We start from the raw sequence: 18,003 nt of genomic DNA on the forward strand, positions 1-18,003 counted from the left end.
TGGTGTTGGTGTCCTTGTGGGTTGTTGTAGCAGGGTATCTTCTTCTCACACATCTCACGTACATCAAGCTTTTTGGCATCCAGGTTAGTATTTTAGATTTCGTTAGAGTTGTAGTATACAATGCATGATGCATGATGCTATGATAAAATATATGCATGTGCTTGGTTTCTGGTTGATCTGCTTGAGTTCGGGTTGATCTGTGCTCAGTTTTTTCCGCTTCGTCGTTGCTGGCCGACGATGGGAGGAGTTGTAGGCTTAACCGCAATTGGACTTGCGGTTAAAGCGTGTAACAGTTAGAAGTGTGGATAAGTGTCCTCCTAGTTCGATTTCCAACTGCAATTGGATCTGCAGTTGGGTTTTTCAGAGAATGGCAATGTGGGTTATTGTTACATGATTTCGGCAAGTGCACCGAATTGTTTCAAGTAATAAACCATGGTAAGACTAGTTATTGTTTTCCCAAGAGACTCGTAATACTAAAGAATTGTGTGATTAACAAGTCATCCAGACTCAATATAACAACATTCATTTACAAGCATGTGCAAAGAGATAAATTCACAAATATACAATGGTTGGACTTTGGTCATTAAAGGCACTTAGATATGGACAAAACTAGAAATGATATGAAATGACATTGCTAAGGTTAGTTTTCACCTATTTCACTCTTGTGCTTACCCTATTTCATCTCCTCTCCATCAATTTACTAAAGTCAATCCACAAAAACACTTTAACCCTAATCCCTTAGGTGGAAGATCCTAGGTTTTTCCTATTAAACTCCAATCCCTTGGAAAATCTAACAAGCAAACCTGCATTAAAGAGCTAGGATCTTAAGACAACATGTGAATCATCTTCCATCCCTAGAATCAATAACCACAAGGACTCTTGTTTTAGTTCAAGGTTCCATCTTAGGTCCCCATAATCCATGAAACCCCAAAATCAAGTCATGAACATTCCTATTACATGCAAGCTTTAAGATTGGAAACAAGAATACTAGCAATTGATAGAAAAGGCATATATATAATCAAATCAATCTTTCATTACACAAGAATTCATAGGCTATAACAATCCCTAACAAGATGAATTTGGTTCTCCACTTCCATGGAGAACCCTAAAGCTTACAAAATGGAAGATGGAAGAAGAAGGAGACCCAAAGGAAGAGGAGGAGATGTTCCCACAATCTCCTCACGACCTCCATGAGCTCCAACAGTGAAATCGCGCCTCCAAAGAACCAAAGATTAGAAGCTCTTCGCGTTTCTGAGTTAAATAGAGCAAATTTTCCATGTCAGCAAAAATGGCGCTCAAGCGCCCCTAAATAGTGGGGGCCCGGGCATGCGTCAATCAAACTCAACAACTGATGCACTAGCGCTCAAGCCCCCATGGGAAAAGGGGGCCCGAGCCTGACTCTACTGCACTGCTTCTTTTTCTGTTTTTTTTGTACAGATTTGCTTGCCTTTGTGGCTGGTTCAATTCTTTACATTGTTGGAGATTCTTCCAAGCACATTATTAGCTACAAAATAAAGGGATTATAGATGAAATTACATCAAAGTAGCCCAAAACACAATTATTCATAAAACTAAGATAAAAGAGAGGATTAAGCAAGTTGCAAGCTAGAAAAGAGTTGATTTTGCTACTAAATTCATGCTTAGAGAATGATAAGAATTAACATTATCAGTTCTCCGCAGTTGGAACTGCGGCTGAGACTAACCGCACTTGGATCTGCGATTAGTTGTCGTCGCACATGGAGTTGCGGTTTAGGTTATTATTTCTCGTTTTTTGTTTTTTTTATTACGTTAGTATATTTTATTTATTTTTAACATAATGTTTGTTTGTAAAATTTCATATTGATATATTCTTTAATTCTAATTTTTATGTTAGTTGTTAAATAAAATGTAATATATTTTTGAAGTATATTTTGAATTATTTTATTTGTTTGTTAAACTTTGTTGAAATTGTTATTTTTTTTTAAATTTTTAAATTTTTATATATTATTTATTATGTATATAATTTTATTTATTTTTTAAATTTTTTTTATGAAATTGCAATATTTATTAAATTGTTTATTTAATTAAATAATTATTATCATCCGTAAATTTTATTTTCTTACATATTATTTTTTATTTATTTCTAATTATTTAAGTATTATATATGTAATATTTTTGGAATTTTATATTTTTTGATTACTTATTATTTGTTTGAATATTTTTTATTATATAATTATTTTTTTTTTGTATATAATATGTTAATAATATAATTGGTTAATAGAAATTGTTAGAACTAGAGGTCCATCATCTTATCGTGGTGAGACTTCATCCTCTTGTGGTGAGCCATTATCTTCATCACATATGAAAGGAGACGATCTACGACATCTGCTCGTAGAAGACGGGTAGAAGAATATTGCATGGACGTCATTGATGAGCATGATTATGAGGAGCAGAAGGAGTTTATACAACATGGACATGGTGAGGATGATTATGTTGAGCAGGAGGATGTTCAGCAGCAGGATGACTCTAGTGAGGAAGAACATGAAGCTGAAGGTGAAGATGAGATGAAGATGGTGAATTCCCAGGAGGTCCACATGACACCTCCTTACTTACCCACTATACCTAGCATGTTGCATTTGCCATATGGCAAGGCCGGGTTAGGATCTTAATATCAAAAAGGTGTATTTGCAGCATAGTCGATATGTCCCAAATTACACAACAACAAAGCACATTCTAAAACCAATTCATGCATTATTCACCTCTCAAAATTACATTCAATTACAAAACTCAATGCCCAAAATAATGGTGTTTGGCAAACATCTTTCCATTAGTGTCAAAAACACAACAAGTGTTGTACAAACAATCTCCATAATGTTCTAAAATAGAACCACCGACGATGGTTATTTTCAAGAGACAAGAAAGTTCATATAGCATATGCCTTCAACCTCTACTGATGGAAAATGATGGATGATGTTGGGAAGAACTACATCTTCAATTGTGGCTTGCTAGAGGCAAATATGGGATGTTGGATAAGCTTAAGCGCGAATTGGAGAATGGTAAGGATAAGGCTCCCGCGAGAGGGAAAGACTTGTCGACGGTGCAAATCCATGGTTGCAGGTATTGTAGATCCATGGTTATAGGCTCATCAACGATCGTGGTTCCAGGTGTTGTGGTGGCGAACTTGTCGATGGTGTAAATCCATGGTTGCAGCTATTGTAGATCCATGGTTATAGACTCATCAATGATCGTGGTTGCAAGTGTTAGGAGTGTGAATGGAGTAAAAAGGTATTCACGCATGCTTTAGAAGTGTAAATGAAGAAAGAAGGTGTTCAAACAAGTGTTACCATTAAGATATATGAAAAGTTTAGGATTTTAATGTATCCTAATTTGAAAGAAAAAGTAAGAAACTATTTTCTATATTAATTTTAACTAAAACCGTTATAAAAAAATTTCTTTTTTATTACAAAACTATAACCACTATAGAATTTTTTTTTGTTTATTATAAAATTTTTATTACACAACTTTTTATACCAATTATAATTAGAATTGGTATAAAAAAGTACTAACTTATTTACAATTTTATCACTATTTTATTATTATATTGAATTAGTTATTATAAAATTTCAACCGATATAAAGGAAATTTTACAGTGATAAATTAGGATAGATATCCTTGTAATTTTGTCTTACAATACTTCCTTTTTCTTATATTATTTCTAATAAAGATGTAGTTTGTAATTGTCATTATAGAAACAAAGTAAACAATGTGTATGTAACCTTAGATCCTTTTAATCTTTTAAGTATGGACTCATTATATTTCTTCTTTTCATGGACGCCATATTTATTAACTACATGATTGTAATAGGTGCAGTGGATTTTCTGGATGAAAGTAAATTGGAAAGTAGGCTATGAATGACGAATTTGATTAGTTTTATCTCAAATCAATATTTCACCAAAGTTAAGATCATTATAATTGATAATGACATTGAATATCATATACCTTTTTATTCTTCTTCTCTTAGCATTCTATATATTAAACCTAATGTGTTCAAATGCTTTAATTAAACTCTACAGTTGAAATGAAACATAGGTACTTATTGAAGGTTTCTTCGTTCCTTATTGATTATTTCAATCTAAATTAAGTGTAGAGTATTTCTATCTCTCACATATATTATTAATAAAGGGACGGATCTTTAATACATATGTCAGGATATTAAAAAAAAAAAAAAAAAAAAATATATATATATATATATATATATATATATATATATATATATATATATATATAAATTCATGTCAAGTATATAAAATATATTAACAATAAATTAAAATTTTAAAAGAATATCTTAAATTATATATTAATTTATATAAATATAAAAAAAATGAATTTAGCAGACAAAATTCATCCTATTACCGTTAACGTCTGCCACTACTAATAGACTTCATATTCCTTGAACACAGAAAATTTTCATATGAAATGTTACGTCTTATTTTTACTTTTTCTTTTTATATATAAAGGTTTTTTCTTTTTTATGATATATCACTATATCAATCCATAAAAAAATATTTCTAGGAATATCATCTTCTATGCATTTGTTTTCCTTATTTTTCAAGCAACTATGTTCATAATATTGCCTACATTCCTTTGTTTATTCCTTCTTACTCATCCTTTTATTTGATTTTCCTACTATGATTCAACCAAGTACTACTGCATAATACACCTCTTATTTATTTATTGACGTAAAATCTCAATAAAACTATATATTTTTAAATATAATTTTTATAATAATTTAAATATAAAAAATATATTTAAATGAATAAAAAAACATTATTTTTTGAAAAGATTTAATTTGTATAAAAAAATTGCAACGGTTTCCTGTAATAGAAGAGAGTGTCTTAATTAATGGTGGTGAATCCGTACACTGAATGGCATTAATTGGAGCTTCATTGATGCTTCTTTTCGGCTCAGTCTATCCTTTGAAATATCTGAACATGTCACTGTGCATGTTCATTGCTCAATCTTTATTATTTTCTTTTTCTTTTTCATTCTCTAACTAATGCAATCACCATCGTCTTCATTGCTTCCCATTTTCTCTGTCATTCCATTTATGTGCAAAACAAAAAACCTCTATTCAACCCAACACACCCTTTTCCTCCTTTATCATGCATCTCTTATTTTTCTTTTTTTACGTGTCACTGTGTCTTTAATATTTTCAATTTAAAAATTATTCAGATAATAAATTATGTCAAATATTTTTATATAGATATAATGATTTTTCACCATCCAAACATTGCAGGTTCTTTAGGTGAATCCTCTTACTTAGGCACCAATTATTTGTATATATTATACAAGTTAAACTTAATTAATTAATCAAAACTCAAACCAACTTAAAAACTATTTCTTGGCCTTTGTAGCATGAGAGATAAAGATGATCTTGCAACTTTATAGGTTATGCAATACATTGTTGATTAAGTATGTTATGGATTCATTCATCTAAATTGATCACTCACAATAAAATATTCTTCTTTCAATCACAACAAAACATTTGAAAAAGCAAGAAAATAAATAAATAAATAAATAAGCACAATGTGTGTGCAATAAATATGTATGAATATGAGCAGACTATGATTCAAGTTCTGAATTACTGAGCACATTTATTGCATAAAGCCAGCTTGAAAGTCGCCTATAGTCCTTGCAAGCCCAATCAATAAATACTGTCTCCTCAAATAGCCATAATGATCATACACATTTTCTTTATACTTTAAAATCCTTCCAAATTTATGTCATAGCCACTTCCGGGCTTAAAGTGTGTATGTAGTACAGGGATCTCATTCACTCACTTGAAGGTGTTTGTGTGTTTGTGTGTGTGAGAAATTAAAAGAAAACATATGTTGTTGTTTTTGTCTGGTTTATTATGAATGTTGGTTTGGTTTTTATTGTGATGATTTTCACTTTGTTGGTGTGTTGTGGTAAGGATGGGAAGGAAACCCTGTTGTGACAAGATGGGTATGAAGAAGGGTCCTTGGACTGCTGAAGAGGATGAGATTCTTGTCAATTATATCAACAAGAATGGTGGCCATGGAAGTTGGCGTTCTCTTCCCAAGTTAGCAGGTTTTCATGCCCTTTTTCTTTCTACTGTACTTGCTTCAGGGAACTGGTTTTTGCTGGTTTTGTTTTGAAACTCTACTTCAACAATCACTTTTCTTTCTTTGAATCAGAAGTTTCCCTCATTTTGTTGCACTAAGAAAAATGTTACTTTTCTGTTTATATGAAGCATATGTTTCTTGCATTAGTTTAGCTTCTTTTTAAAAAAATCTGCAGCTTTAGTAATAGTTGTTTTTCTTTGAAATCTGCTGCAACAGGTGTTTTTATTTACCCTCTAACTTGTTTGAACAAGTTTGTTGAAGGGAAGGGGAAAGTTTTCCCTTTGTTATAAATTTGTGTTGTAGTTTGTAAGCATTGCATAACTTCAAATATTTTATTATATATATTGGTTTTCTGTTTTTTTTTTCCTTCTACCATGTCATTACAATCTTAATTTTTTTACTTTCGTCCTTAATAGCTATGCTTTTAAGCATTGAATATGACTGAAATATGTACTCAAGTCAAGTTTAATTAGTTGTAGAATGTACGTTAAGGGCCATTTTGTTTCCTAATATCTTTCTGCTGATTTTCTCTTGTTCTTTTTGTGTTCTTAACCGAAAACTTAGCCTTCATTTTTATAAGGTTTGCTACACATATGTAGGCAAGTGCCAAATCACTCATGTATTTGGAGGCTTTTCTTTACATGGAAATTTGTTTTGTATTGGCCACATAACTTGCCTTTTAACTCTCACTTTTTCAGGTCTTCTTCGTTGTGGCAAGAGTTGTAGGCTAAGATGGACCAACTACCTCAGACCAGATATTAAACGTGGTTCCTTCACTTTTGAGGAAGAAAAACTAATCATACAGCTTCATGGTATCCTTGGAAATAGGTACTTAATGCTGACTAAATGAGACAAAGAATTACCTTCTGAACAATGTTTACTTTCAAGTTACACTTGCCTCCTTAAAGAAGTGTATATTTAGGCCAAAACTCAATTTAATGGCAGATTTTTTGGAATTGAAAGTTTTGACATGCTGTGTTTAAAATACCATGTTGTTCTCTTTGCACTGTGAAATGAGGAACGAAAGACACAAGGTTTAGTTTAGGTGACAAATTGATGTTACTGAATGTTAGTGTCTTTCTCTTCCCCCAAACAGTTCTAAAAGAATATCCAAACTTCATGCTGCTATGTTTACATAAAAATAAAATGATAAATTCTTGTGTAATTATCAAGCTTGTTTGCAACCAGAAAACTTGTCCTATAAATGAAATATGCAGTCTTGTTAGAATTAAAGCCTAAATTATTTTTACTCCTAAGAAGTCAATCAAATAAGTTCTTGAATGTACATTTGATTTGTCAAATGAATCCATAAAACTAAATTTGAATGACAAAATACATGTTAAAACATAGATTAATATTAACAAAAGCAGTATACTAAATTCCTTACTTACCAGTTGTCCTTTGTTAAGACTATTTTACATGCTTTTATTTCTTCAACCAAATGAAAAACATATTGGACCATCTGCATATGAGCAGCAGTAAAACATAATTAGAGGCTATTGTTATTTTCAAATTTCATTGTAGTTAATGACAAATACATGTACTTGTTTCAGAGAAACTATTAGATAATATAAGATTTTCACATATCTATAGTTATACATTCTTTTTTGGAAATTATTATAGATATAAATGCATATCATAACTGTTGCAAACCATTTATACAAATTTCATTGGTACAATTTTCAACAAACGAACCAATTCACAGGTGGGCTGCTATAGCCTCTCAGCTACCAGGAAGAACAGACAATGAGATCAAGAACTTATGGAACACCCATTTGAAGAAACGTCTCATTTGCATGGGCCTAGACCCTCAAACCCACCAGCCACTCTCCTCTTCATGCAACCCTGATGGCAAGGCCCATGCAGCATCCACCTCAACCCGCCACATGGCCCAGTGGGAGAGTGCAAGGCTTGAAGCAGAGGCCAGGCTCTCAAGGGAGCCCTATTTGTTCAACAACTCCAACAAAACTGACTCTGACTACTTCCTCAGAATGTGGAACTCTGAAGTTGGACAATCTTTTCGTGGTGTGCACAAATCAGACAACAAAGGTAGCTGCCAAAGTCCCATTTCTCTAGGGTCATTGTCTGCTACCACTACCACAGATTTGGCTTCCAACCCTACAAGCATTGTGAAAGAGGATTTGATGTGGGGTGGTAGCAAGAAAATTGCCTCTGATTCATCAAGCTCTAGTGAACTAGAAGAAGACTCGTGTGACACTTCATTGCAGCTCTTGTTAGACTTCCCTATAAACAATGACATGAGCTTCTTAGAATGAGACACCAACCCTTAAGTGCATGTATCATGTTGATATGCTGACATGTAGGTTTTTATTCTCTATTTTGTAGACTTGGTATATCAGAAGACAAACTAGTAACTAATGACATTGAGTAGAGTTTAATGGATATGCTGTGTAAGCTAGTTCTTTGCTCAATATGGTTTCTATAAATTTCTCAGATACATGTTGAAAAAGACATCAATGTTTTCGTTAACATTGTTGATTCATTGGTGGTTTATGATTTGATGGTGTAATGTTTACACTATTTAAAGACTTCATGGAACAATGAATAAAGAGCATGTAACACTTCATCTTAGCAGAAGATCTGTTGCACAAACTTTCATAATGTTACCTTTTTCCATTTCTTACACACAAACGACATTTGAAAGCAAACAAGAAAAATTATAGACAAAATTTAATAATTGCTAGGACATGATCAGACCCAAAAAACAAAACAAAAATGAAAATTAAAAGCATCCAAAGGCCTTCTTTGGAGTGGTTCCAGTTGCACGATATTTTGCAGCTGCTTCCTCAGCATTCAGAAATTCTTCCCCACGATTGGCTGCAACAATTGCTCTCTTCTCATCTGCTTGCTTGTGAACTAAGGCTATCTTGTTTTTCATTTTTTCAGCATATTCTGCTTTCTTTTTCTCTAATTGTTCCTGCTTAGACATGATAAGAGTGTTAAAAAGTTTAATGTGATAATACTCCTGAATGCTTCTATGTTTTTGTAAACCTACTTCATTTACCATGTTTGATTAAGATTTTAAAAAGAAAACCTGTCGGAAAATGATGTTTTTTTTCTTCTAAGAATGGTTTGGTTGTTAGTCAAGTTTTTTACAAAATCACTTTTATGCGTAAAAATGAGAATCTGCATTTCTTAGATTAAAATAAAAGTTTTACTTTGTAAAAAAAAATATTATCTTATTCTTATCAAATAATTTATGTTATAAAAATAATACATTACTCTTTAATTCTTAGAAAGTTCATTCAAATATTTTGAAAAATATATTTGACCAATCAAACCAATTTTAGCCATTTATAAGAATTACAATCCTTAGAATTTATCACCTTAAAAGTTTAGTCTACCCCCATCATAATTTATCAGAAATAGTTAAATTGTTGACTTTTGAAATGATTTATTCAGTGATATTTAGAGAAAATTTTAATTAATTAACTTGTCTCAAAATTAAATTCGTAAAATAACTGTGTTGAAAAATGTTTCTGCTTTCACTTTGATCATTTGAATGGAAGGAAACATGGGGTCCCCTTCGAGGAGAAACCATGTTTAACTTGTGCTGTCAAATTTGGAGTTTTTTGAGACACTTTGTATTCTTATGATTGAAAAAGATAGGACACCTATGACATGGATATGGCCAAATTCTATCTATAAAAAAAGTATTAACTTTTGTACATTCCAGACTGTAGTTGCTCATTTCATTGAAAAAAGCATGATTATTTATGTAAAAGGATTCGATTCGGGACGCCATTGGTATTTGATACCATTTTTGACAAAAGCAAGAGAGCAATTGGATAAAGATTCCACATGTCTAGTGAGAGAATGTGACAAGGGTGAAGAATAGAGAATTTGTTGGATAAAAATCTATTTAGATATGATTTTTTTTTATCCCAAAAAAAAGTCTAAATAAATTTAAGTCTCACATTAAGTAAAAACAACAAAAGTAAACAACATGCAAGAAGAAAAAAAGACTCACAGTTAGTTAAAATTCTAAGTTAAAATTCTAGGTCATAGGTAGTATTGGTATCAAATGACATTCATTTTCATGTTACATAGGACAGCATAAATTCTTACCTTATGTTCTCCTTTTTATCTTGATTATGTTTTTTTTTTTTAAATTACAGATTTAAAAAAAGAAGTTTTATTCTGTGTGCAGTGCCAACATGCATCATGATATCATTAATAGTAGAAAAATCAAAGTCATAGTGTTAACTAATAGCTGAACAACAAGTATTACCTCAATTTTTCTCAGCTGAGCTTCAAGAGCTGCTTTCTTGCTGTTTTCCCAAGCAGCAACAGCAGAGAGCTGCTTTTGGGCTCTGTTAACATATCAGAAAAAATTCTATTAGTACAGGAAAAACTGAACATAAGAACACAAGCCATAAAAAAGATCCTCAAATGAACACTTTAAATTTGTAGAAATATTCCTCCCATGACATATTGGCCTACAGCTCACAATCATCTTAAATATAAGCCTCATAATTAATCTTGAATCATATGAAATTATGAAGGGTTAGTGTGCCATGCCAACCGTCTCAACACTGAAATTATCTAGATCTTCTCAATTTTTCTTTTTCTTTTTGCAATGTAACTTGGTTTCACTTTTATGCTTGTAATGGTAAAGTGCAAAAATGAAATTAAAATAAAGGCTCACTTATTCTCTGCTTTGGATTTTTCACTTTCTTCCCATGCCTTCACATTAGACAACCTTTTCTCTTTCTCTATTTCTGCAAGAGCAATATCTGTTCACCATAGAATTGCATCAGTCATTTGTTAATGAAGATACATGCTATCCAGAAAAATTAATAAGTCAACAATCATCTCTAGAAGCCTTTTTGGAAAGAGATTTCTTAACATAAGTTGGTATAAGCACACACTCATCTTACATAAATAAACAGCGAAGTATCAACTAGAAATCAATTCATGTCTATTTGCCATGAGTCTAGAAACTAGATGGTTCATCTCAAATTGACTAATTCAAGCAGTTATAAAACAAAAAGCACCATATATTATGTGTAAATTACTATATAATCAAGATAAAAAAATTAAAAAATAAACAAGAATATGAGAGAAGTCTAACACTAACCTCTATCAAGGGATCCACCTGAGACCTTCTTTTTTACAGGTTCTGGTGGGGTCTCTGTAGACAAAAAGAAAAATGGTAAAGAAAGGCAATGATCTCAAAGGTAAAATTGCATTAATGTTAAAGATTGCAGGTTGGACTTTATTATCAGATTCTAATTAAGGTGACCACTTTCTCATTATGTTCTTTAAATTAAAGAAAGCCAGCTGGAAAAAGAAACAAATTTGGAATAACTTTTCCTGTTAATCAAAGCATCATTAACCAAAGTGGAAAAAGACCTTTCTCCTCACAACATTTGAGACAGTGTTTTATGATATAACTTGGAGGACCTGATTTACTGGGGCAGTGTACACATTGAACATTAAGGTATAGAACAAGGAATTATTGACATGCTTTTTGTTGAAAGATAATTGCTTTAGTAACAGTGGATCCTTGTTAGAAATGTATAAATTATTAGAAGAGAAGAGAACAGAATATGCCACAAAATAAGTTCAGTTAGCTTGACGGAGAAACTATTACAGCTAAGTAGATAAACAATTATGCTTCTAAACTAAGCATAAAAAATGGGTGGAGCCAACTTTGAAAGCCAAAAGGAAAGTGAGGTTACTCGAAAAAGAAGAAACATGAAAAAAAAAGCATACTCACATCTAATCATTGAAAGGAAACCCTAGAAAATAACTCTAATGGGGAGAGCCATGAACAGAGTAATCAAATAAGTGAGGAAAATTATTCTTATAATTTACATCTCTTAAATGCTCTCAAAGGATAAATCAAATTAATCCCATACTAAAGAATCCTTAATGAAAGAGAAAACAAGATCACAGCATCACAAAACATAACACAGATAAGAAACATTTCAATACTAAAATGCAGCAACACCAACTTCGTAGCCCTTGTAAGTAAGAATTAGCACAAACCAAGAGCCATATCTCTTTAATTTTATTTCCTTTCATTTCCCATTTACCAACGTTTTCTCATAAACCAAGGAAAAATCAAGAACAATCACAAACACCACATTCAACTCTACAGTAGTACCGACCAAAACCCGACAAGTCAATCGCAAAAAGCTGCAAATTTCATGACAACCGACAATCATTCCCATGGAAGCCAATCAGCACCAAAACGAAGCACAGAGCAGTACGGCAGAGAAACTTGAACATGAATGAATAGAAACTGAGTCAACAGTGCAAATCAATTCCAATAACTTATTGATGAAAAAGAAAAACTATATGCATAGAACCAAAAAGAGAAATTCAAGCAACAATACCAATTAAACCATCTAACAGATCATGCCATACAATTAAAAAACACTATTCACGTTCCTTCATCTTTCCATCTTTTTCTCATCATGTAGTTGTAAAAGTTGGATTTTGACTACAACCCATGATTCAGAGAAAGCAAAAGTATGAAACTTTGATCAACGAAAAAACAAAAACTCACTCTCACTGTCCTTCTCCTTCTCCACAACAGCAAGAGCTTTGGTTTCCGCTGGCGGAGCAGGCGCCGCCGCCACCACCGCTTTCTTGTCAGCAGCGTCAAGTGTCGGTGCCTCAGCCAGCGGAGGCTGGGGTTCCACCGCAGGCGGAGCCGGAACAGAAGCTGGTTCAGCCTTGGTTTGGAGCTCTGCCATAGGTTGGGAGTTTGGTTCCGTTGAAGTTCTGAGAGTTGGAACGATAGATAGTCACGTGTTTATCTGGAAACAACAACAACGACGACAACGTTTGTATGTAGCAACGTTCCGATAAACAAGTGTGCCCTTCAACTCCAAGTACCTTTCAATTTAAAGCAACACAAAACTCTTCGTTCATGTAACATCATGATCATATTAGTTTATGATAGTACACAATTAAATTAGGTTTAATGTTTGGATAGACATGTGAATCTCGAATAGCTCCCTTTTTTTTTCGTTATAATTGGGTTTTTCTTTTTGTAAAATTATAATAATTAGGGGTCTGTCGTCAAATTAAACAAACGTCTCATTAAGGAAAGTATTGCGTGGTATGCTAACGGTGTAGTTTTAATTTACGTGGCATTAAAAACGTGTGTTAATTATATTTTTTAATTTTTGAATTAAACGGTGTAGTTTTAATTTACGTGGCATTAAAAACGTGTGTTAATTATATTTTTTAATTTTTGAATTAAAAAATTAAATGTAAATATAATTTAAACAATGGCAAATTTGGAAAATCAAAGTGCCGAAAGCCCTATTCTCCTGTGCAATTCCAAAATCGAAATCAAATTGGGAAAGGTGAGTTTCAGGGTTCTGGACGTTTATCTCTTTTGCTTGAATCAAGAATTTCAGCGTTGGAAGCGCTTTCTTTTTCTATTCCTTTGCTTTAACCGCAACGTAGAGAGATTTTTTCCTTTCTCTTACTCTAGGGTATGGCTGGGTATCGCAGGAATGAGAGATGACTCCGGCAGTGATGGCACGGCGACGGTGTGGAGATGGCGCGACCAATCGGCTTTTGTGGTGGTTTGCGACAACGCGTTGGACATTCTTCTTCTTTTTCCCTTTCCCTCTTTTCTTGCGCTGATTCGCGTCGTAAGGGAGGGAGTTTCTTCCGTTTTCTTTTTCTGGTTTAGTTCTGGTTGCAGGGAGGAGGATGCGAAACCGGCGGATCACATGCAACGTTCATCACTCACGACGGCGATGCCTCTACGGTTACGAGGGTTTTTGCGTTTCGTGGCAAGGGTTTTCATTTGGGGTTTTTGAGTTCTGTGTTCTCACGTGGGGCCCGCAAATTGGGGGTGGTGGTTTTTGATTCCCTTTCTGCATATTGTAAAATGATTTGGAATTCAACTGTTACATTTTTGGGGTTAGGTTATGAAATTGGATTTGGAAATTTCTTTAAAGGGCTTGAATTGGGGAATTATTGGGGTTTCTTTTTCTCTCCCACGAACCCTAATTTGGAGTCCAATTTTTTTCCCAATTTGATTTCGATTTCTCAGTTGGAGGGCTGCACATAATTTTTTTTCCCAGTTTGTCCTTAAGTTACACGATTTAATATATGTGCAATCCATTTTTTAATAAAAAAATCAATTCATACTCGTTTTTAATGTCACGTGTGATTAATCAATACAATCATCATGCCACCAAATCCAAACTTAAACGGCCGTTTGTTCAATTTGACGACAGACCCCTAATTGCTACAATTTTACACAAAAAAGAACTCAATTGAGACGCCGAAAAGAAAAGGAACCTATTTAAAATTCACGTCGAAAATAGGGACCTACCGAGAAATTAAACCATTAAATTACTAAGTGAAACTTAAACTCTATTAGCTTGTGATAGCACCTAATTAAATTATATCTTTGACAATAGTTTTAATTGGTAAGCTAGCTTCTTTTTCTTTATACATATTCATTTCTTGAAATTTAACAATTTTTTGTTATTTTGAGTTAAGTTAGTTTAAAATAATTCAACAAATTCAAAAATATTAATTATATGTTTTTTCACTCAACGTTGACTAATTTTACCGTTACTTCAGCTTGAACGGAAAGCGTGGAACCCGCGTGAGGCAATGGCCGTGGACGTAGGAGATTTTGGACCGTTGATCGAAGGCGTGGTTTGATCGTGCGGTAGATGTGAGTGCCGACAGTAATACAGGTAAAAAGTAGCCCACGTATGCATGGATGAAAATGAATGGAGTTTATCTGTTTGTTTATGCATTAATGAATGGGATGGGGGGATGGGGGCATGTGTCATCTGTATGTATGTATTAATTTAGAATCGCATTCTTCTTGTGGTGGGTCCCACCTTGGATTTTCATTGACGTGGCACCATCTTTCAAAAGAGATCTGGTAGATAAGTGGTAAGTGATATCAGCACATTTTGTTTATACAAAATTAGATAGCTCCAAATATGTTAAAACAGTAAGGGTAATTGGGTAAAATGATTTTTTTTTCTAGTAGTGGTGATTATAAATCGAAACTAAATATAATTCAGTAAAATTTAAATCCATCTTAATTAAATTAAAATTATTTGGATTTTTAAATTTAATTTAAATTAGTTTAAATTTAAATTAAATTTGACCTATTAATTTGATTAAATTTTAAATATTTTTTAAATTATATTTAAATATAAATTTAAATTGACTTGACTTGAATCTTCACTTAAATGTAATTTCCATTTCGATTAACTTAATATGATAAGCAAGTTCGATAGTCAAAATCAATTTATCTTAAACTAATTCAATTTGATTTGAGTATGGTTTCACCCTACCAAGTTCGACCTAATTTTGACCAATATTGATTTAGGCTCAACCTGACTTAGTTTGAGCTTAATTTGAGCTTTGATTCAACCTAAATTGTGTGGGTTTAACTTGACCTATTTTGGCTTGAGCTTAACTCAACTTAACTTAACCTTGCATGACTTGGTTCCAACCCTACTCGACTTTCTTTGACATGGTCTTAACTTGATCTAGACCCAACCTGACTTAGCTTGAGTTGGGTCAACCTTACTTAGGTGTAAATGTACCTAACATAGGTTTGATCCAACTTAAACTAACATTAATTTAACTTGACTTACCCTAACTTATGCAGAGTGTGAGTTGATTTTGTCAATAAGTGAACTTTAAATTTAACTCAACCTTACAAAACTAGCTTGTAAGGTGATGTTTTACACCCACTTGTATATTGTAAATTGACTTTATTTTTAGTTGATATAGAACTTTCGACACCCTCACATAGAGATAAATGCATCTCTAACATGATACTAGACTTTAATGGACGATCTAATAATAATTTGATATTGGATGAAATAATAAACCTAACAAAAAACAAACTTTGTTGAATATACTTTAACTTGATTATGAGACCATGTTAAGAAGTGAACTTTAAGTCTAACTCAATCTTATAAAACTAACTTATAAGGTGAGACTACCTAATATACTATAAATTGACATTATCTTTAATTGATGTGGAACTTCTAACAAACTTGATTCAACTTGAATAGTGATATTGACTCAATGCGATTTTAAATTATCATTGATTTGTTATGATGTTGACTAGATTTGACTTAGTTTGACCTAGTTCCAACTTGGTTTATTTTGAATTGACCCAATGTGGGATCAACTAACTTAACTTTACATCAATATGATTAATGTAGTCTCAATTTGACTTGACCTACCTAGCTAAACTTGTCTTAGCCTCATACAAGCCCAACTTGACTAAACTCAATTTAGGCTTAAGCCAACTTGGCCTATCTTGGGTCCAACCTGACCTAATCTCAACCTAATTAACCTGATGTGAGATTGATCCAACTGAGTAGGACATGGTCTTGCCCTTATATCAACATGGGTCCAATTTGACTTAGCTTAAGCTAGATCAAGATTGATTCAACTTGACATAGACTCAAGCTTATTTAGCCTAACCTTAATTCAATTTGACTCAACCAATGTGGACTAAGGCCCACTTCACCCTACATGGACACTCATTGATTTAACTCAACTTGAATCTTATTCTACTTAACTTAACATTGGTTCAATTCGTTTCACCTTAACCTAAGTCTCGTCGAATTATATTGACTGATTTGACTTGATGTAGACTTGATTAACTAAGCCTAATTTTGACTCAAGTTAATTTAGTCATAAATGAATTTAAACTAATTTAACTTAAAGGTGACCTATATTGATTTTGTCTCAAAAAAAATTCGAGAAAACTTGATAATTTAAATTTAAACTTATTCAAATCTGTAACACCCCGATTTAGGCGTTACAATTTATTTTCCACAAAAATACATATATAACTTTTCTTTAACAATTTTCAACACCAACAAAATATTAAGTGCTTTATTACAACACAAGTCTTCTAAAATAAAATTTCACACAGTTCATAAACTTCTGAAATTTAAAATTCCACACAGTTTGAAATTTCAAACATATTTATTTAGAAATTCTCCATGTCTCTTTTCCCCACAGATCTCTCATCTTCTAAGCAAGTCCAGAACCATCTGCTAATTCATCTGAAATAGTTTCTGCTCCCGTATAATATCACACATTATACGATCATTGCATTCACATACACAAACACAAACAATAGGGTGAGCTAACTGAAACAAGCATACAATCCATTCACAATCCGTTAATAATACATCCACAGTATTCAATACAGTTAAGCACACCCACTCAACATATTATCACAATATCATTGCTCAACAATTTTACTATTCCACTTATCAAAGTGTTACAACTTCACCTCATCCGACCTACTTACCAAAGTAATACAAACCAAGTTATTCTCTCTACTTATCAAAGTAGCACCGCAAGACAATATTGTCTACTTACCAAAGCAGTACAGTATAATTAATTCGCCTACTTACCAAAGTAGCATAAAACAAGATCTTCTGCCTACTTACCAAAGTAGCGCAGCAAGACAATACTGTCTACTTACTAAAGTAGCACAGTATAGTTAATCTGTCTACTTATCAAAGTAGCCCGATTTATATCATTCTCTTTATCTCTTCATTCATCATCTCATCCTGCCTACTTATCAAAGTAGCGCAAATCACCCTGCTTACTTACCAAAGTAACGCAGACCCAACATCTACTCGCCTACTTACCAAAGTAGCGCAAACCAACATCATTTACATTATTTCACAAATTATTCATAATCAACCACAACCCATCCAAAACTAATCATATTCAACAAGCATAAGAGAACCGGTGAACTTTTCTCAATTCCCTTCTGTCTACTTACCAATGTAGCATAAATTAACCAAATTACATTTTCCTAACATATCATTCATAACCAATCACATGCCATCTCAACCACTAATCCCAAA

At 32.7% G+C, this 18,003-nt stretch overlaps 2 protein-coding genes across 2 annotated transcripts; one reads left to right on the forward strand and one right to left on the reverse strand.

The window, feature by feature from the left end:
• The first annotated feature begins 5,636 nt into the window (after positions 1-5,636).
• Positions 5,637-8,400, forward strand: LOC108347580 (transcription factor MYB17). The gene is made up of 4 exons (XM_017586919.2): positions 5,637-5,824; positions 5,953-6,089; positions 6,823-6,952; positions 7,830-8,400. The coding sequence occupies exons 2-4, from the start codon at positions 5,954-5,956 to the stop codon at positions 8,398-8,400; spliced, it is 837 nt and encodes a 278-aa protein (XP_017442408.1). The 5' UTR covers positions 5,637-5,824; position 5,953.
• Positions 8,401-8,713: 313 nt separating this feature from the next.
• On the reverse strand, positions 8,714-13,021 carry LOC108347581 (remorin-like). Its single transcript, XM_017586921.2, has 5 exons — positions 12,663-13,021; positions 11,226-11,279; positions 10,794-10,881; positions 10,377-10,458; positions 8,714-9,062 (listed from the first exon to the last, which is right to left on the reverse strand). Exons 1-5 carry the CDS (start codon positions 12,850-12,852, stop codon positions 8,868-8,870), a joined length of 609 nt encoding a protein of 202 aa, XP_017442410.1. The 5' UTR covers positions 12,853-13,021; the 3' UTR covers positions 8,714-8,867.
• Positions 13,022-18,003: the final 4,982 nt, after the last annotated feature.

This window comes from Vigna angularis, chromosome 9 (genome assembly GCF_016808095.1).
Source record: "Vigna angularis cultivar LongXiaoDou No.4 chromosome 9, ASM1680809v1, whole genome shotgun sequence".
Lineage (NCBI taxonomy): Eukaryota > Viridiplantae > Streptophyta > Magnoliopsida > Fabales > Fabaceae > Vigna > Vigna angularis.